The sequence below is a fragment of the Paramisgurnus dabryanus genome, chromosome 20 (assembly GCF_030506205.2).
Source record: "Paramisgurnus dabryanus chromosome 20, PD_genome_1.1, whole genome shotgun sequence".
NCBI lineage: Eukaryota > Metazoa > Chordata > Actinopteri > Cypriniformes > Cobitidae > Paramisgurnus > Paramisgurnus dabryanus.
In genome coordinates, this window is record NC_133356.1 from 30,504,929 (window position 1) to 30,527,446 (window position 22,518).

Below are 22,518 nucleotides of genomic sequence, written 5' to 3' on the forward strand. Positions count from 1 at the left end.
TGATCATACTATGTGTGTGTGCATTTTTACTTTTGCAACTGCACAGAACTATATGTACACTATGGTTAAGGGTAATAACAAGAGCTACGTAACGATGACAGTAAATGAAGTTATGAATAAATCATAAAAAGGGAGGAGTGTAGTGGAGGACTTTTATTATGCTTTTATTTTCATATTATTATGTTTTATTTTTCATCCTATTTTTCATTTTTTAATAACAATCTGAAGCTCACAAATTGTGATTCATATGGAGATCATGTTTTTCTGCTAACGTACAGAATTATGTTCTTTCTGTCTTTTCAGCAAGTACAATGTCCAAGGAAGGACTTAAACATCATGTACCAGCATGTACTGTCCTTTATGATTATGTTTAACGGTTTTTGCTCTTAATCACTGACAACTGAAGGCTATCTTCTAAATGACGTAGAAACGGATGATTGTACGTGTTTCACCATCTTACTATAAATGTGTCTTCAACCTTGTGATCGGGGCTCTTAGGTTTTTTAAACTTCTTGCACCATGGGGGTGAGAGCCTATTCTGCAGAATATATAAAATTCAGACAAAGAAAATTCTGTCGACAGTGTGTCTGTGTGATCCTTGACTTTGACTCTTAGTGAGTATTATTTGATGCGGCTAAAATTCCACGACAAGGTTTGTTTTGATCAAAGTCACCATCTAATTCACTTCCTTCGCTATAAAAAAAAATGAAATCTCTAGACACACATCACTAGGGCAAGCAGCAGGTGTCCGGCTTGACAGCTCCATCTTCAGCCCCTTCCTCGACTGCAAGCGGCAAACCAGTGCCAGATGATCTCGAACACACCTCTTGCCTGGGTTGGGTATGTGTGGGGCAGGACTTTCAAAAGAAGGTCCAGATTCTATTGGGGTAGGGCCGTGATTGTTTAGGTGATTTCAAATATCAACATTGGCTTTCAGAGATCATGCACCCCACCTTTAAGATATGTCAGTACAAGATGTTTTAAATAAAAGCAGCTCAAACATGCATTTTAGTTCACTGAAAAAAAAACTTGTGGACACCGGTTGCACATAAATTAATTAAGTTTTCTTAATAAGAAAACTTTATTCAATCTTTTTGAACTGGTGTACATAATTACGTAAATCCAACAAGTTTCGATCATGTGCAACCTGGAAAGTGCCTCAAAATGTTGCCTAGACTGAAATAAAAATACATTTGAATGCGTTGATCCATTACTTTACAGTAAAAAGCAAAGTGAAAGTCAAAAGTAAGGTTAGTAAGATGTGCGTGCATTAATATTCTCTTCATTGTGGATTTTTAGACTGGGTTAAATGTGAATATTGTACACAATACATATGTTAGAAAATTTTTGTTTTACAAAATATTACCCTAAAGCATCAGATGTGAGAAAGACCTTCAAATGACATTAGTCGAAGCATTTTTGAAAAGCACAAGTTTATTGTGAACAAATACAGACAATGGGATGAAGAGTCTCAGGACAATTCTGTGAGTAGTGCTGGGCTTAGATTAATATGGCTATTTCTATTACAAGTCTTTAAGAGATTAATGCAGCACCAGTTTAAGACAGATTGCTGCAGATCGTGACTTGAATAACAAAAGTGAAAAAATGTATAAAGCGTGATGTATATGCTTTAATAAATACAGCATGTCCTTCTTAATTCAGAAAACACACAGATGTAGAATAACATTTAATGTTTGTGACACTCATATTACAAAACATGCGTTTTGAACAATACTGTAGTTTGGTGGGTTATTGGTGACAATAACGTAAACATTTTCAGAATGTTAACATAATCCACAGGGTTAAAAGACGTTCTGCATTTCGGTCACAAAGTAATGAATGAGATTTATCAATAGATTTGTTCAACAAACAACTGTTTGATTTAGGAAATAAAAACAAAATATTTGTGTGTAAATGAAGGGAAACAATAATTAAAACTAAAGATTTTTAATTGTGAACTGTTGAAACATTATTGAAATAGCCATAATTATTAATGCAAGTCCAAACAAATTCACAAAACGATGTTTTCTATGTCTGAGAAAATACACAGAGCATAGATTAACGCACAGGGAAAATATAATTCACAGTATGACACGCTGCTTGTGGTAGACGTAGATTAAGATTAGGAGGTAGAATTTATTATGTTAAAACACCATATTGGTTGCATTTAGAAATTATGGAATAAGCATAAGACAGTAATGATGAAAGCAAATAGCAGTCAGCTGAAAATATAAATGAACCTTAACATGTTGGACACAGGCCATTAGTTAAGACTTGGCATGCAGGCATGGTATGTGTAATATATATTGTGCAGTCTTATTTAAACTCAGTGAAAGGATTAAAAGTGACTTGTAAATATATGATTACATTTTGGCAAATTCTCAAATTTGGAAGTGGGGGATGTGTGCCAAGATTTCTTGAAAAGTTTAGGGTTAAAAGCTAAGACAGTACTTCAATAAATGAACTTGCTTGTTTTTTTTTAATACGTTTCTCATACTTTAAAAACATTTAAATACTGCTTCCATTATAAATCATGGTCATAAAAAAAACGTATCTTTTGAAACTAGGATTCAAACAAACTTGGTCACTAAAAGCATATGCGGTGCCAAAAGTCTCCAGTAGAGGGAGTCAGTGTTGCCTACTAATTTTCTATTAAAGCTCCTCCAGAACTGAATTTTGATTTTCCTTGTATGGCTACATTATCAAACATCAGGACTCACACTACAAGTAATAAAAAATAAAAACAAAAAGGCATAAACAAGATAAGGCGATGATTATACTTGTGAAGTTTGAATTTGGATGTTAAAGTCTACAACCAACCTATAATACTTTATTACAATTTCCCAGACCTTTCCGTCAGTTATCATGTAGACTATAAAGATATTCAAATACAATTTAAATATTCAATGTCTATAGCACATCACTAAATTATTCAGTTTAAAACAAACAGTTAAATCCAAAAATGATTCTTATTCGGTCAACTTGTCATTTTTCCCCTTTGGAACAAGAAATAAATTGTTTTAAAGAGCATACTTTTCTATACAGCTAAAGCATATAGGGGCTTTAAAGTTATAAGGTATACTGAAATATCTGCTATACATTTCTAATATAAATTCTTTGCAAAGCATATAAACTACAAAAATTAAATTTTTTCACTGATAATTTAACTGTAGCTCTCAAATCTTCCTTTAAACTAGCGTAACATGTTCTGTTATGAGATAAAAATGTAATGTAGCATCAATAACATCAAACCTCCTACAAGGAATCATTCAGAATTTGATTAAAGATTACTTTGGCCTGTTCCTCACATTAAGATATCATATAACACTAATGGACAATCTAGACTGTTGTTACATGAAAAATAGGTGTGATGATCTTCAGACTTTCTATTTTGATGTTACACAGAAAAAAAGAAAATATAAGCATACAGGTTTGCAGCAGCAAGAGGGTTAACACTCCATAACACCAATTTTTTTTGGAGGTGGGACCATTCCTTTCACACACCCTACACCTTGCAAGTTTGGCAACGATCTGTGAAATATTTAGCAATGTGCAAACACTCAAAATATAAAGTCCCTATTTAATGGCATTCTAGGTCTTGGCATCAATTTAATGATAATAAATGTGAAATAACTGAAACCCCATGCATAAACAAACAAACAAAAAATCTTTACAGAAAATCTAAATCACTGCAAAATAATACAAACCTTCTCAAGAACATCAAGAAGCTTTTGCAGATTTTGTAGACAAGAAATATGAACTTAAATGATATGATCCGGTTAAGACGGTACAACAAACAAGCCATGCAATGACAAAACTACAACGCTCACCCTATGACCGACAAATCTGTATATGTCAGCGTTCTAATTTTGTTGCATCTCATTGTTTGCTTGCAGTGTAGACACTGTGTTAAAGTTTAACATCAGCCAACAAGAAGTATAACAAACCCAATGAGAAAGACAGACAGTAAATCAGCCTTTTGGTTAGTGAGACACCGAGTACCAAACTACCAACTGAAAGTTGCAAATCAAAGAGTCTTATCCAACAACGCAACCTCCGGAGAGCTGGTATTGCAGTGAGGATGTTTCTTCTTCTTTACGGTTTGGTTATGGACTCACGCTGACCCATGCCCATCCAAGCAAAGTCCCATAGATCCAAGTGTTAAGATAGAGTTTTCTACCTGACTCGGTTAAAAGCATCGGTAAAGTCAGACCGCCCAAAATCAGAAGTGAAGGCAATGTCTTAGAGAGACCGAGAGGTGAGCTTCGACCTTCTCCAGGAAACTTGCACCTTTTTTCTGGGTCTTCAGATTCGTAGAAAGTGGTCAGAAGCCTAAAGGGGGAGAAAAGGTCATTCAGAAAACGTCCTTAATACATCAGGAAAGTACTTGACTACATTCAGCTGTAAAATAAACTACTTTTTAGCCCAGTTTACAGCTGGTATTAAAGATGTGTTTTGGTTATTCTGCCATACAGTAATAAAGGTAGGGCCACTTTCATTTCCTTCACCCCTCGTTCAGACCACCAGCAACTTTCTCACTTTCTCAGTGTCCCCCGTCTCTTTCAATGAGGTCGTTAGGAGGCGTTTCTAAATCTGGTTGTCATTAACATTAGTACCATCCACTCCAGTTACTGACGAGAGATGGATGACTTGAACCCCTCTGCTTTGCTCTTATTGGTAGTCGCTCCTGAAAGTCGCTCATCATTTGCATAAAGTTTAAAGGGATAGTTTGTCCATTAATGATATTAAACCCATGATTTGCTCACCCCCAAGCTGTCCGAGATTCATATGTCCTTTGTTTTTCAGATGAACACATTTTCAGATATTTTAGAAACGCCGCCATCTAATGGTGCTTTTCCATTGCATAGTACCCCATGGTTTAGTTTAGTTTGGGTCGAGTCAGCTCACCTCACTTTGGCGTGGTTAGCTTTTCCATCAAGTTTGGTATCACTTCGGAGTGGAAGGGATCATAGGCGTGTCGTTATATTTGCGCTGCATACTGCTGTGACATCATACAAGTGAGAGCGTCCTTGTAAATACATTTATTTATTTCTCAGTCCGCCACAAAATTAAAATTGGCCACCAGAAATAGATGTTTGCACATCACGTTTATCACTAACGTTACCCCAAGTTTTGAAAAAACTGTTATGGTGTTCCTGATTCTCAACCTGTGGATGTTTTTCATGGCTGAAAGGGAGTTTGGGAACTTATAGCAGAGCAAAGATGACAACATGTTTGCTCGTAACAGCGCAAGCTAGCACTAAAGGTAAAGCTAATCTACATTATAGATGACGCTGTTGTGACGATTTCCTCAGACCAATCAGTGATCTACAGTGTTTTCGCATCACGTTTGGTATCAGCTCGGGTCGCTTGGAACCCCAACCGATGTCGTACGAAAAACGTATCGGGTACTACGTACTGCACCCAATGGAAAAGCTCCCAAAAGTAAGCTGACCCGACCCAAACTAAACTAAACCGTGGGGTACTATGCAATGGAAAAGCGCCATTAGACTCCTCTGTATTCAGGAGAGAGTATTAGCGTAGTGTACGCACTTTTCTTAGTGACGTATGACAAATTCGGAGAGCGGGGCACAGAGCAGCAGCAGAGAAACCTCCATAAACTGCGTATGCTCTAATCTTGAATGTGAACGCGACTAAGATGGCGGCGTTACCGGAAGTGAGTTATTTTAGTTTATACAGTTTTAAATGTGGATATTTCTACAACAACACCGCGCGGATTACCCTCAGAAGACCTTTGTTTATCAACTTGGAGCCGTTTGGATTTATTTTGTGAAGGATGGATGCACATTTTTGGGACTTGAAGGATATGGACCCCCTAACATTACATTTAATCAACTGAAAGATCTAAAACATTTTCTAAAAAAACTGAAAATGTGTTTGTCTGAAAAACGATGGACATATGCACCTCGGACAGCTTGGAGGTGAGTAAATAATGGATTTAATATCATTTTTGGCCAAACTATCTCTTTAAACTTGTATGCTTTTCTGATTTTTACTGTCTTATTTACATTTTTACTACGCATTTGGCAGATGTTTTACATTTTTGATCAGTATTTGTGTGTTCCCTGGGTTTGAACTGAGGGGCAACCTTCCAATCTCTCAGAGTCAAATACTGAAGTGACTTAAACTGCAATTCAGCGTCATAAATCAGTTTTTAACATTTTTGTCAAAACATGTTTTTTATTATGTTATCATGTTATTATTTTGTTTTACGGTGCTACTTGGCTGTATTTTTTAAGTTATGAAGGTTTAAATCAAAACAAACCAACTGCAGTTGAATTGATATTAATTGAAATGCACAACCAAAAAACAAGATTTCTGAAAAAAAAAAAACATTATCTCTTTTTGCAACGCTTCATATGTTTACAGTCTGGTACAAAAAGTGTTTTCAGTCTTTATAGTTAATTTGCCCTTCATGACAACTGTGAGGGGGTACATTTTTTGTAACTCATCCGTTTAAATTATATTAAGCCTTAAAGTTCTGCATAATTAAAGGCGTGGCCACTTGAGTGATGGGTGAGCTGCCACTGCTGTCACTAAAGTTAAAATAGGCAGTCGTGGTTTCAGCAACCAACCACCTCAGCTTCACCGCCCATCCCGCCTCTTTACTCTATTTTCAGTTATCTGCGATTGATGCATGTCTAAAATTATTAGCTTCAAAAAGCTCTTCACTCTTCACACATTTTTTCCAGTCTATGGTTTGAACCCATTACCTTTAGAACTGCTAACACAATGCTCTACCAATGAGCTATACAGAAGCAGATTTCCTTAAATGCTCAGTAACTTTATTTTAAGTTATATCAAACTCTGTTCTTGTTGCGCTACAGTGCTTGCTATCGACTTTTTTAGGATGCTTGGGGATCCATGACAGTGGCACGCTGACAAATAACTTCCTACAAGCAAAATGAATTAAAGGGGACATTTCACAAGACTTTTTTTTAGATGTAAAATAAATCTTTGGTGTCCCCAGAGTACATTTAGGTAAGGTTTTTAGCTCAAAATACCATATAGAACATTTATATAACATGTTAAAATTGTCACTTTGTAGTTGTGTGCAAAAATGTGCCGTTTTTGGATGTGTCCCTTTAAATGCAAATGAGCTGATCTCTTCACTAAATAGCAGTGCTGTGGACAGTGGAGATTAAGGGGCGTTATTATCCCCTTCTGACATCACAAGGGGAGCCAAATTTCAATGACCTATTTTTTCACATGCTTGCAGAGAATGGTTTACCAAGACTAAGTTACTGGGTTGACCTTTTTCACATTTTAGTTAATATAAGCACCGGGGACCCAATAATAGCACTTAAACATGAAAAGTCAGATTTTCATGATATGTCCCCTTTATTATTAATTTAAATAACAGGTGTTGGGATACTCACTTGTCCTTCAATTCAAATCTTTCGTGCAGCCACCTGCGGAAGAACGCAGGCTCTGGAGGAATTTCCCTCATATCCACACGACTGAAGTGGATGTGCACCCTGCGGCATTCCTTACACAGAAACTCTATCAAAACACAAACAACTTCAATTAGAGCGAGGAAAGAAAATCACCACAAACAAAAACAAACAAACAATACAAAACAAACAAGCAGTATGATAAATACGGACTAAAATATGTCAGAGGAAATTAAACTTGCACGATCCCATTTGGTTGTTTCTCTCACGGTTTCAGTCTTGACATTCTTGCTACGAAAATATTTGTCTGAACAAAGTATTGTTTGAAGCAATATTTATTGATAAAGTGTTTGTTGTCAAAATCAGTGGGGTATAGCAGTAAAAATATCTGTAAGAAAAGCAATGACTAATGCACCTTACATCATTGTTGAGCTTCCGGCAAGCGCCAGCTTTTTACACGGTGTATTTTTACCGCGTAAGAGTTGATGCTTTTTTGTAGATAAAAATAAAAGAAATCAAAGAAAATATGCTGCCGTTGTATTATTTTTTAAGTTTTATTTGGCTTTACAAGATCAGGTAAACTCTCCAATGTGCCAGACCTACAAATGAGATGTTTACATGACATAAAATTAAACTATTAACTTAGTTATAAAGAAGAAGTATGCATGTGCTTAATTATTGGAGAAGTAAATAAAATGCAGAACAGTGGGCCTTCATCAGGAGGCAAACAATTTTAACTTACAAACCAACTCACAGCTAGTTGTTTTACTATATCCAAACCATTGGTGCGGTCACATCAACTTAAATACGCAAACCAGGATAAAAAAGATTATATATATACGGTAATATTTGCAGATTCATTTAAATACTTCTGCATTAAAACAAAATAACTGAAAGCTTTTAATGAGCTCTTTACTGTGTCTTTGTAAATATTTAGGTATTTTATGATGTATATAAGAATTTATTGGTGCGGTCTCTCACTCTGCCTTGCATGAAAGCAAACTGCTTGTGTATCCTGCGCATTAGACGCGTCAATATCTGGTCAAATTTAATTATTTCTATTTTTGCCATACAAAACAGTCAATACTTTATACTTACGTCTGCCCTTGACTAGACGTGAGATTTAGTCTCAGACGTGCGCTACGCCTAAATGGTGCAACAGGTGTAAATTCTACGTCAAATGTAAAGCGCATTTTACGTCCAGACTAGACTTACGACCGGGTTAAGCCCATCTGGTGCAACCGGCCCCAAAGATTTTGAAACTTTATGATGCCAAGGACTCCCAAATATGAAAAAACTATTTGTGAGTGATCTCTTCCTAAAATATATATTTCCAGTTGTATATTTGTTATGTATAAAGAAACATTTAAATTGTGTACACTTTAAGAAAGGATATGTTAATTTTAACACATTGTTTTGTGTTATCCTATTTAAAACATTATGTGTCATTTTGTGTTGATTTTGAGTTCAAATAAATAAAAGGGAGAACACAAGATAATGTTAAAACAAAACAAAGTGTGTTGTTCCAAAAATAACACAGATGTGTTAAGGACAAGACATTAGTGGTTTTGTCTCTAACTAGACACAAGATGTGTTATTTTAACACATTTGTTTTAAGAGTTAGTGAGTGAGATAAAGGGCACTGTACTAAAAAAGCCCACATAAGAAATATAAAGTATTCTTGAATGTATGCAAGTAGCAAGAAAAAAAAAGAAACACTTTATTATAAAATTAATACGATCACTTAGAAATGAAAAGGTAATAATCAGGGCTTGAAATTGACTTATTAACTCACCTGCCAATTTGGCTACTAAATGTTTAGATTATGAATGGCCATTCAGCATTTCTACTAGCCAAAATAAAAATAAAATAACCAGAATAAATGTGCCACATCTTTATTCATAAACATTTATATATATTTTTTCATTATAAAATCTAAAAATGTATATTATTCAAACTAAATTCTCTCATAATGCCATCTCCCCTGTTCAACCTTGTCACCAAATAATCTTTAAGGTAAGAAAATCAACACGATACAATGAACATCAAATTAATTCCATAACTTGCTTATTTAAAAAGACAGTTCATTTTAAAATGAAAATTCTGTCATCATTTTTTCATCATCATGTTGTTTTAAACCTGTATAAAAAAAATTTTTTCTGATGAACACAAAAAAAAGATATTTTGAGAAATGATGGTAAACACAAGGCAGATAGTGACCATTGACTTCCATAGTAGGAATAAAAAAATATGATGGAATTTAATGGGTACCTACAACTGTGTGCTTACCATCTTTTATATAAATATTTTCCTTTATCATTTATCACAATACTTCCAAAATATTTTTTTCCTACTATGGAAGTCTATGGTCACTATCTGATTTTCTATGTACATCATAACGCTGTACTAGCACTGTCTTTTTGACTTTACTTTGTTCTTGTCTGTACTACATGAAATATTCAAAGCGTTTTTCATACAGTTTTGAAAAAATAAGTCAGAGAGAGGTCCTTTCTGCACGATGCTTATAAATATCAGTGGAAACATCTTGTTTTAATACTCACATCACCAGAAAATAAGTCATTAAGTGTCCCAATGTACAGTGAGCCAGTGTCCTTACCAGTGCCTGAACCCCTGTACATATACATATACTGATTCTGATTGAGACATACAGATAGAGTCATTCACGCCCAGTTTGCTACTTGGCTTTAAAACCTCTGCTCTTCTTGGTCTTCTCGATGCGACTTTCCTTTCAACGCTGGGTTTAGTAACCCTAACTAAGTATCCTACATTATTATAATTGAGCATAATTAAATATAATAAATATACTGTTATACTATTGTTGTTTACAGTTAACAACAAATATTACTTAATTTCATTGGCATAAATGAAGACTCTTGTAGATGATGACAGCCTAATGACAGAAGTGTGAATAAGCCTGTTAAGCACTTCTGCTTCCATCGCCCTGAAGTCAGTGTTTTTTTTAAATGGGTTTTTGGGTTAAAAGCCATAAATAAGATGCTTAACACAAGCCCAAGATATTTTCACACTTTATTCACAGACTGAAAACACACCAGAAATATCTCCCGCTCATGATTTTTAAATCTTAAATGTGTCTTTAAAAGGGTGGTTGCTAACAAGTTACTACACAGGAGCAAAAATCATCAAAAACAACGCAACAGGGATACAATTCCAAAACAAATCTTCATCTTCAGAGTATTTCCTTTATCAGAAAACAAGATTTTAAATGTGATTAATAAAGTTGGCAGTGATGGCATTGCGGTCAAGAGACAAAGGGTGTAGTTTGCTTGCAGCCTTATGCTGGGTACACACCAAAAGATAATATTGGGGTGATTTTGGGCCGATTTCCCCCCTTCCGACAATCCTAGCTATTTCCCAATTATCTTGATGGTTCTACAGATTATCTTATCAGATTTTCCCTTGGTGTGAGGTGTGTTAAGACTGTCCGAACCTGATCGGAAGAATGTCAGAGCCTGCCCCGATTGTTTAATACAATTACGATCAGAAATCCTGATGTGTGGGGGAAACCCCGAGGACAAACGCGTGCACGCTCTTGAGATTATCACTTGAAACGAAATAATATCCAATCAGAAATCGAGATGATGGAAGACGCAAGCATGGACATTTCTTCCTGCATATAGTCCGCCATGCTTATTCTGAAGTCTTGGAAATTTTGTGAGATTTCCTGTGTTCACAGTTGAGACTCTGGTTGAAAATCTGCTTTTACATTTCTGCACGGCTGAGTATGTGTGATTTTGATGGGCACGCGCGTAGAAATATCAGATCGGATGGAGCCGATCCCGCGTCACCAATCCCCGATCAGGACTTTAATTTCATATCGCAGCCGATACCAGATATGAATATACACCCTTGCCTCATTTAGTATACAAGGATCTATGAATATGCTAATTAGTCCCCACCTCTACTCAATCGCACAGCTCGGACCATAGATACAAATATGCAAATTAGTTCCCTTCTCCACTCCACAACTCGGACCATAGATATAGATATGTAAATAGATGCTACATTCTGCAGTTTCGGTCACATAACTTCTAAGTTTGGTTTCACACAATGCATACATGAACTGAGTGTTTGCAGCACCAAGCGCTGATGTTAACTTGTTACAGCCAAGCGTGCCGCACAAGCCCTGAAAAGTGAAGCCAAAACGTCTCGATCGCCCCCCAGTGTCTGGTCCCAGTGTAGGTCATAAACCCCGCCTCCCCATGTTATTCAATGGGACTTGAGACCAACTAAAAAAATTTATTACACTTCAATTTTCTTTTTTCCGAAGCTGGTTTCTGTCATTTACTGTAGTTTTTATCACACTGATGTAAATTCAAATGTTTGTTTTTAAAATAAGTTTGTGTTTAGTTAGTTATTTAATGATATAAAAACGGTGGTGTCACGTCATGATTGACAGCTGTGATATCGTGTGATATGCGCATTCTTCGAGAGCGAGGGCGGGGTTTTGACTTCGCGGCTTCCCTTCCTGCTCACTACTGCGCATGACTGGTCCCGAAATCGCTATTGCGCAGATTCAAGACCCAAGATGTCAGCGCCATATCGGGACACTGGCGGCTTCACTTTTCACCAATGGAAGAGAGCGAACAGGCATCGTCCATCTTTTTTTACAGTCTATTGTTACAGCACTTAACCTACATGTGTGAGGCGCACATGTGAGCACAGAGTCTATGTGGCATCCATGCATAAAATCTATGACTTGAACTACTGAAGAACCTGATTTTTCCCCAAAGTGGGACTTTAAAATTGGAACCTAAACTGCTTAAATGTACGGTTATTGTTATAGACTACTGAAATATGTTTATCGTGACAACCCCACTGCTTTGCTTTGCTTTGCTTTGCTTTCTCTGATGGCATGCAAAAGATAAAATAATAAAAATAAAAAAAGGATGTAGACATAATATCCTAAAATCTACCTTAATGTCCATGCTGTTTATTCCTGTGAAAAACAGGATGTTTTCTGCATGAAACCAATTCAGTGTTTTTGGAAACAGCTATCAATGGAAAATAGCGTGTCACACCACTCGCCTGTTTACAGGAAGTGACAGGAAATTCACATATCTGTATTATAACAGGCTTCAATCAGTGGTTTAACCGATTGTGACCGCCTTCTTTCCTGTGCCAGTTTCAGTTCATGATACGAAGATCTATTCAGCTTGCAAAGGAAATGCATGACAGGTAACTCTACCTGGCATTGAAGGAGCCGGACGTCTTTGGCAGTCCCCTGTGAGAGTTCCCTCATATGCAACTGTGATGTCATAGACAGCATCCAAGTGATCCTTCATAGTGTCTATGGCAATGTGTGACGCTTTCATTCTTGGTGTCAAAACATGCTTTAGCACAGCCAGTCCTGTAATGCGCAAGAAAACATGTCACTGACAATTGCAAGAAAAATGAACAGAAAAGCACATCTCTTTCTAGTGTTGTTTTTGGCAGCCTGTTTTCATTTTAGTTTTAGTCTAGTCTTTGTGTCAAGCTGTCATTTTAGTTTTTATTAGTTTTAGTCACGTCATACTCTTTTTTGTCTAGTCAAGTTTTAGTCGACTAAAATTCTTGCCATTTTAGTCTTATTTTAGTCAGACTTATTCATTACTATTTTAGTCTAGTTTTAGTCGACGAAAACTGATGACATTTTAGTCTAGTTTTAGTCAGTGAAATTGTATTTAGTCTCTTTTTAGTAATGCATTCTATTTAACCCATATAGTATAATGACCGGATAGTATTATAGACAAAACAATATTTTCTTTTAGCCAAACCCATTTCAAACAAAAGTTATATTATTGTTACCTTATAGAGCCAAGAATACATCCATTCCAGACATGGAAGATGCTCTGATTTGAATAGATATTTATTTTACTATCCTCTGAGTTAGTGACTTGACTGTTCGTAAGAGTCTACATAAAAGTCTACATAATCAAAACAAAAGTAGTCTAAGCAAACACACAAACACACACACACACACACAAAATCAAATGGGTCACACACAACTATAGTATGTGTGAGAATAGAAATATGCTATTGTTAACATTTATAATTGTATTTTGAAAGCAGCACAAACTACAATCATACATATGTAATTATATATTATTATAGTTTATATTTCTGCATCTGTACGTTACCACCAGTGTACCTAATCGACTTTGGCTTAATCTAATGTGACAAAGCTGATCTTAAATGTCAGTATAAATCCAAGCAATTTTGGAGAATTACTAAATGTTTTTCTTGTAAGTAAATTAAAAGTCAGCTTTAAGAAAACATCAGATGTCTATTAAGAAAAGCAAAGTTGGTATGTATGGTTATGTTCTCAACAGTACAGGTGTTTGATTGATTTAATACTCAAGTATTCAGCGAAGTATGTTTTGTTTATTTAAATAATAAATAAGTGTATTTATTAAGCATATACAAAACAACGAATGTCTTTAGCATAGATATATTTACAATATTTCAAAACGCAACGCAGCACAATGTCATTTAAACAACTGTTACATGATATAAATTTGTACATTGTTATACTGGTGGTGTCAGCAATCAAAGCTATAGATTTCAACAGGCTTGTTGAACTGACCTGAAAGTGATGCACGGGATTTATTTTGGACTTTTCTTTTACATTTGGAGCCAGAATGCTGCATCTTCCCGGTCGGAATCGCCGCGTGGCTACAGCTTCTCTCATGCAGTGGAAGCGTTTTGTGCAGCATTTAGTGGAAATGTGTTTATCTTCAACAGCGACTGCCATGAAGAGTCGTGTCCGTAAAAGGGATAGGATCTTAGGTGCACGAGCAAGGCTTGTGGACCAACTCCGCTTCACCTCTGTAACCGCCCCCGTTTCTCCGCTTTCCGCATGTCTCGCGGTTGCCGCGTACACTGTTTGAAATGCCCATTAACGTGCAAATGGAGGCGTATGATATCAAAGCATCGCGAGAGCAGACTGCTCCGCATGCTTTCTACTCACTCTCGCGGTACTTTCATGTTTTGATTGATCTACGCATCGCCAACAACACAGGTGATCACCTGCAGTCAGGTGGTGGGGACGCGGAGATGCTGAGATGGGTAAAAGACGAAATAACGTTATAACATTTCGTCTCGTCTCGTTTTGGTCAACGAAAATGAAGAGACATTTTAGCTTAGTTTTTATTTTGTAAACCACTTTTAGTCTCGTTTTTATTCGTCAACAATATTGCATTATACATTTTATTATAGTCATCGTCACATGACCAGCATTTTCGTTACGTCTCGTCTCGTTTTCGTCACGTAAAAAAGGTTCGTTGACGACTATATTTCGTCATACTTTTCGTTGACGAAAGCAACACTATCTCTTTCTCAAACAACATAGTAGATTAGTGTTTTACATACATAAGTACTTGCAATGGCAGTAATGTATCTCTATCGCCATTCAGTGATGAGCGATACAGGAAGCACTTTAGACAACAATCTACCACAAACAATAAGCTTTTGTCCTCAACATATACATTTAAAACACTTGCATACTGCTGGTACATCGGCAATGGTTTTGCAAATACTGAATGTGGGTCGCGATACAAAGGCCGTATACTGTACAGGATTACAGGCGACAGGTGCTCGAGGACAATACGTAACAACCACTAAACTAACTAATGCAAGAACAAAAAGTTTATTAATACCTTCTTTAGCTGCAAAATCTTGACTGTCAGTGATAACTTTTTTGAACTCAGGGTTGTAGCGCGTTCCTTCTGGGAAAATGACAAGATACATCTATGCAGAAAACAAATAGGGGAACAGAGTCATAAAACTGAAGCACTTACTAATGTTAGTGAATTATGACTCAGTCGTAGTCGTGGGACAGTGCAATTCTTAGTAGGCATTCTTTAGCTGTTACTGGGTGAAAATACAAAACTTGGGTATATAAAAGGGGGGGGGGCGCACATGGAATCCCATTGCTTATGATGAATGAGGAAAAGTTTGGCTTGAACCCACAGTATGATAGTAACATTTTATAATACAGCTACATGGCTCAAACAGTGTCATGGGAACAGTCTTAGTTTTAAAAAATCCCATACAGAAACAAAAAATAACCACAAAAACCTAAACCTAAAACCTCTTATTTTCTTTAAAGAACAATGCACACCCCTTTGCTGGGCAAAGATTAATCGCAATTAATCGCATGCAAACTAAAAGTTAATTTTTGCATAATATATGTCTGTGTGCTGTGTGTAATTATTGTGTATATTTAAACACACACACACACACACATAAATACATACGTTTAAAAAAATTATATATACTTTTTTAATTTATATATAATATACACTCACCTAAAGCTAAGTATATTTAAGTAATTTAAATTGGATATATCATAAGACTTTTTCCCATGTTTAAATGCTATAATTGGGTTTAAACACGCCAAAATAAATGATCTTATGATATATTGAGCTAGAACTTCACATGCGTACTCTGGGGACCCCAAATATTTATTTTACATCTTTAAAAAGTCCCCTTTGCATTAATTATGCAATTAATTAACTTATTTCTTTAATGAAAAACATTAAACTTGTCAAAAATCATACATGGTTATACCCATTTTGAATGAGTGGAAACTAAACTATAAAAATGACCTACAACATCTTTTAAATTTTTGTGCACATGTTTTCATAAAGGCAGGAATCGTCCAAAAAAACTTTTTTCAAATTTGTTTAAACTGTATTTATATACCAATACATAATTAAAATGTAAGTACTCTGAAAAAGAGAGTATAAAACTCGAGTGTCTGTAGACCTCTCACGACTGTTTTAAACACAGCTAATTATTTCCATTCGGGACGAAACAAATGATTGGCTTGCGTGACTATCACTCTCTCGTGACCATGGCTACCACCCCTGTTGCTATAGGATCTTACATGCACCTTCCTCTCCGCTCGTCTCAGGTAAATGCTTCTCACAGCAGAGCGGTCGGCGTCGCACGTTCATGTGTTTTGGGGGTGTGGTCATGAAAGGTGTACAGACACTCAATTTTTATACTCTCTTTTTCAGAGTACTTAGATTTTACTTATGTATTGGTATATAAAAACAGTTTAAACAAATTTGTAAAAAAAGTGTTTTAGACTTTTTTAGACTTAAACCTGCCTACTCTGCCTTTAATAAACATAAAAACTTGTCTGGATTCTCACGTTATACTTTTCACATTCTCACATGCAAATAATGTTGGACGTTCTGCTGTAGCCGAACCGCTTTACATGTGTGAGGTAAAAACCATCACATCAACACGCCCTTTTCACAGTTCAATTCATTTAATCTCATTAAGCACCCTGTTGGCAGTAGATTACCAAAGTAAAATGGGTTGTGAACTTTGCACCACAGTTCTGTTACTTTACTTTACATGCGAGGACAAAGACTGACACTTCATTCAGTCAGTGCTTTAGATGACTGTATACTCACAGGTGTGCCCAGTTTTGTCTGAGATAATAGTTTCTTCCTCATGGCATTTTCATCAAATTTGGCACTCCTCTTGACATACACACCTCCATGCTGTAAAAAACATGATTCAAAGTCCAGCTAATGCTCATTTTAACCACAGGAAAATACAACAGTAGGCTACTTATGCCGCACAAGCAAGACAAATGTGTGTAAATCCTTTGTATTCAAAACCAGGCACTAGTGACGCCAAGGTTGTGTGTTTGAATCACAGTAAATGCAAAACTAATTAAATATATTTCTTATATCATGTATAACGTTTCTGTAAACACCATTCTAACGTACACTGTTTATTAAACGAATGCAACAATATGTAAAATAATTATTTTATGAAAGTATTAACACAAATAATAATTCTAGTGGTTGATAAATGAAAACATTAAAAAAGATGTGTGCATTACCTGTGAGAAATAAAATCCATACAGTGGAAGCCACTTTAGACCATCCTTCAGGACGTATCTTACATGTCCAAGTGCATTTTGACGAATGGCTAACATGTCAGCAATGATCCAATCAGCTTTATAGAAAAACACAACCTTTAGAAATGGTTCAGTAACTGTAATTACATGCAATATGATTATGACCATGGTACCTTTTATCATGTACCATAGTATTTTTGTGATGCTTCAAAGAAAACAATGGTACATTTGAAAAAAATTAAATAAAAGATACATATCACATACTGCACATATGTTTTAATGTGTATAGATAAAACATCCAGTGACTGCAAAACAATCATACTTACATGTGGACTGATGGTTAGACAGGTAAACAACGTTCTCCTTTTTCTTTGGTATGTCCCCATAAATTATGATCTGGACAGAGAATAAAATACACTTTTACAAATACATCAAAGAAAGAAACAACAGCAGGATAAAAAACGCACATGATTTGCTCTGTGCTTTCCACGATTAACCAAACCATGCCATGGGATGGATAAGGAGTGCTCACACTAGTCAAACAAATCAGGTTTTGGGGATCAAACGTGCTTGGGCACGATTCAGAGAGTGTGAGTATGCTCTTAGTGCAGGGGTCTTCAACATTTTATTTGGGTAGGGACCCCTTAGATGAGAGAGGCATGAAGACGGGACCCCGATACTAAATGTGTAAAACGGAGATATAAGCAGTAAGTTACGAGAGGCTGCTTTATTGTATTAAGCACAATGCAAAGTGAAGTAAAGCACAACTATTGACCAATCAGAATGAAGGACTGGAACTAATTGTTTTACGGTACATTCACACGGGGCATGAGCGTTAACGCTTCCCATTCACTTTTAATGGGTGACGTCATGCGTTGCCGAACTGAATTGTGAAACCGTCGGCGCTGTTGTTAACTGTAATAGTGCAATAAGCTGCTTTACTGCAGTGGCATATAGCGGCATTGGCACTTAAAAATCCATATCAGTCGATCCCTAGTTGTGGGCGTTCAGAGTGTTACGACAGTTTACATTTGACAGTTTCTTGCAAGAATTTTAATCTGTTCATTAAAACGGCCTCAGGTCGGCTTCCCTGTGTAAAGCAGCGTTGTTATGCTAAGCTTGCAGGCTTCCCTAGAGAGGGTCTTTGCATTTTCTGTATTGGACCCTATCAGAACCACTGCGGATGCCATTTCGTTGCGTTGGCAGCCAGTCTCGTCTCTCATGAGGTTAAAAAGCCCAGGTGTGTGCTTGGCATCGAGCATCGTTGTGATCATGGCTAGTTTAACTTCTGCGCGCTCGCTTAATTTTTTTCTCCTGCTGTATGTGTTTTGCGCCATTGTCAAGTTTTATTGATTTAATTTTTATCGACAATTAATCAAACATCCCTAGCTCATATGCATCTCGGGTGAGTAAATGATGGGGTAAATATGATATTTGGCTGGAGTATTCGGGAAAACAACACACCAGAGGGGCTATCAACTCTCTAGCCGTAAAACTGTTTGAAAGCATTAAGTAAAGACTCTAACCACTTATTGACATACTGCATAAAACATTTAAAGTCTCAGCTAATGTGATGACTGCTTCCTGCTATCACTTTACCTTTTATTTTACAATATAAGCGATGATGAGTGAAAATTGGTTATCATCTGAATGGTGGGTGGAGTAATCAGATTTTTTTAAATGTATGTAAGTGGTTTTGGTGTGGTAAGACACTTTTTACAAGTTGTATTGTAAACTATAAACATGTCATTATCTTATTCACAACCAGGATGTTCGGACTTACGAGTTACATTTATTAATACAATGATAACAGCACTGTAAGGTTAAATCAGTATAATTCTAGATAAAGGTGTGCTAGGTGAAGATGTTTAAAACTTACCCTGCTTGTTTGAAAACTTTTTCCAACTGTCTCTAAGTCAACCTGCTTTACTGGCTAGCCAAGATATTTTAACGACTTCATAGCAAGGAAGTATGAACACTTTAAAGCAGTGTTTCTCAAACTTTTTCTGCCATTCCCCACTTTGGAGGAGGGTTAGGGGTCCGAGCCCCACCTGTCCCCAATCGCCCCAACAAAATGATAGTTAGCGAACCTTTAAGTTTAACTGTTGAAATGTATTTAAATCATATTTTAAAACATAACCCCCAATAAACATGGAAATGTATTATCACTTTGCATGAAAAAAGACTTTGTTTAATAGCAAATAATAATAATAATGCAACAGTGTTTGCATTTTCTCTCTGATAAGAGTCATCATACTTTCTTTTCGGCTGTTTTTTTGGTTAATTAGGTCCACTGTCTGTATTGTTTTTCTCTGCTGGTGCCGAATCTTCAGTTCTGTTTCTATTACGCGTCACAAATATATCCATTGTTAACTTTTATACCCGCTACCGCCTATACCACCTTATTAAAGTTTTGGTTCTGCTTCAATAAACCTTCCCACCTTAATTCATTCTTGTAGGCTATGGTTCAGCGTGACGTTTTCTTCACAGTCTGATGTTGTTTTAAGTTAGACCTATAATTAAATGTGTCATCTAAATAAAGGATGGGCACAAAAATGACCAAATTTCCTGCTGTTTATCACACCCCACTTGTGATGTTCCTATTCCCCATCAGTGGGGCCCGGTCCACACTTTGAGAAAGGCTGCTTTAAAATAGGGATGCTAAACAATTAATCGCGATTAATCGTTAGCAGAATAAAAGTTTTTGTTTACATCACATATGTGTGTAAACTGTGTATAATAAATATGTATATATATAAATATGAACACATTCATGTATAATTATAAGAAAACATTTTTTATATATTAAGTATTTATATTTATATATAATATAAATTATACATAGATATACAAATGTATATACACATGTAAACATTTCTAAAACATATACATGCATTGTGTGTACATTTATTTATACAAAAGTTATTATACACAGTTCACACACATATATGATGAAAACAAAAACTTTTATTATGCTAACGATTAATCGCGATTAATCGTTAAGCATCCCTACTTTAAAAGGATATCTTTCACCTTTAAACATGGTTAAAAAAACAATACACAATTACAAAAGTACTTGTAAGGTGAAGGGCCTATGCAACAAATCTGTTTTTAGGACTATACGGTTTCTTTCTTACATTGTGGCACTGTGATGGCAATTAATAGGTTAAAATGTTGTTTAAAAGCAACGAGAATGGGCCATTAGAAATAAATAACAAAAATTAACTTAGCAATAAATTTATATTTATGCATTTGGCAGATACTTTCACAAAGAGCATGTTTAGGATGAGCACATATTTAAGCTAGGTTTATTATTGCTGAATCATGAAATGTGTGTAACGTTATGCATATTTCAATGCACATTTTGACTGTATGTGATGTTTATGCATTGTATAGTATCATTAGATTAGTCAATTTAGTCTAATAGTCCTGTTACATAACTTTACTATATTTGTTTAATCTTAATCATGTGGATCCAACATGAAACCAATACTTAGTAGTAAAGAGCTGAGTAAAGTAAACATAAATGGGGCTTTGAAAGTGAAGTACTCACCTCCGCGCCCGTGTAATTCTCAAAGAAGAACAGGACCATGCTCTGATAGACTGAATACACCCGATCATCCACAGTGTGAAAGAGTCTGGAGGGCAGGAGGACGGAGAGGAGCCGCCACGCGCTCCAGGACAGCAGGTAAGCCGGTGCGGTGCCCATCATCACGGCCGCCGGGAGCCAATAGCGCAACGAGTACGTGTGCACGACCAGAGACAGCAGCATTTTCACAAGAAAGCTCACAAAGATCCCTGCAAAGCTGAAACTAAAGCTAACTCCGTGTAGTCGATGACTGTCTCTAACGTGTACTTATCTCAATGCCCAATTTAATCTGATTTCAACCACGACCTCGATCAGGAAAGGAAAAAGATGCTGCAAAATTTCACGCTGAACTTCTTCCGGTAATTTCCTGCAGGTTTGACCATGATGACACTCCTGTCAATGAACCCAATGCAAGTCTATTTGCTTCACAGTGAACGCTTTACTTGGCATACTTCCGAGCGACATTACCATTGTACAAAACTCAAAAGTAATCTAAATATCACGATTTATCAATTTTACTGCCGCTGATTTAACGCCCAAACAACAAACATACACAATCACGTTATCTTACACACAAAACTAGACACAATTTTTTACTCCCAAAGTCACACACGCCTTTCACAGCCTCCATATTGCAGTTTTGTCATCAGCCACGTGCCTATATCCTGCAACAGTGATTGGCTGAAGAGCGAGTTCCGGGTGTGTGAGTTGTGCGACACCTCCATGCAGTTCTTTTAGCACGTGTGCACGCGCTGCGCGGATGCTCATGGGTCCACCTGGATCAGAAAACCCGTGGACCGGCCAGAGAAGGTTCGAGTCTAAAATTTAGACAACAGCCTTGGACGCGGGTCGGGTCTGAGATTGGTGGAAAACAGTTCGGAGTAGTTGGCATTTCAGCCACAGACATAATAAATGCATAGAGTGCGTATTTGGCTGCTGGATCGCGCGTTAACGGGCCGCCATATTAGACCGGGCACTGCCCTGTAAACGCATAGACGTGAACTGGGGAGCCGCGGGATTTGCTGATACACCCTTACTAATAATTAACAATGGTATCACTGCATATACAAACAACAAAATTTCCATGGGTTTGTTAAAACCATGGTTAAACCATGGTTACCGTAGTAAAATATTAGACAAATAGAATCCATCACAGAAAATGGGAATTTTTAATTCTACTCAAATATGTCCAAAAACATACTAAATTGATTTTTGTAGTGATTGTAAAAATGCAAATGGTTTCTAATGGAAACTAATGCTGCATTCCAGGCAACCTGTAACCCGTAAATCACGACTTCAAAACCACGACTCACGACTCTGAACTAGGAGTACATCGATCTAGTACGAGTTCACGGGTGGGAAGTCACAGGTTTGACTGCCGTTCCAGTGCACTTTCACAGGTAGAAGGTTGTAAAAACATGGGTTACAGGCTGCCTGGAACGCATAGAGTCGTGAGTCGTGGTTTTGAAGTTGTAATTCACGGGCTCAAAAACCTACCTGGAACGCAGCATAAGCTGTGATGGTTTCTCTTGTTTCTTTCAGCAGGATAGTTACTGTTACATATAATTGAGACTATAGTTTCAAAGGTTAAACTTGAAAAACTAGTTATTGTC

The 22,518-nt window shown here is 36.5% G+C and overlaps 1 protein-coding gene across 1 annotated transcript; it reads right to left on the reverse strand.

The window, feature by feature from the left end:
- Positions 1 to 1,414: 1,414 nt before the first annotated feature.
- Positions 1,415 to 21,563, reverse strand: agpat5 (1-acylglycerol-3-phosphate O-acyltransferase 5 (lysophosphatidic acid acyltransferase, epsilon)). The gene is made up of 8 exons (XM_065250538.2): positions 20,870 to 21,563; positions 17,643 to 17,712; positions 17,299 to 17,414; positions 16,862 to 16,951; positions 15,092 to 15,182; positions 12,643 to 12,804; positions 7,401 to 7,524; positions 1,415 to 4,332 (listed from the first exon to the last, which is right to left on the reverse strand). The coding sequence occupies exons 1-8, from the start codon at positions 21,086 to 21,088 to the stop codon at positions 4,107 to 4,109; spliced, it is 1,098 nt and encodes a 365-aa protein (XP_065106610.1). The 5' UTR covers positions 21,089 to 21,563; the 3' UTR covers positions 1,415 to 4,106.
- Positions 21,564 to 22,518: the final 955 nt, after the last annotated feature.

Coding starts and splice junctions, on each gene's coding strand:
- agpat5 (XM_065250538.2), bottom strand. CDS start 21,088: ATGCTGCTGTCTCTGGTCGTGCACACGTACTCGTTGCGCTATTGGCTC. Junction 16,952..17,298: donor ATGGATTTTATTTCTCACAG/GTAATGCACACA, acceptor TGTTTTTTACAG/CATGGAGGTGTGTATGTCAA. Junction 12,805..15,091: donor AGATTTTGCAGCTAAAGAAG/GTATTAATAAAC, acceptor TGCGCATTACAG/GACTGGCTGTGCTAAAGCAT.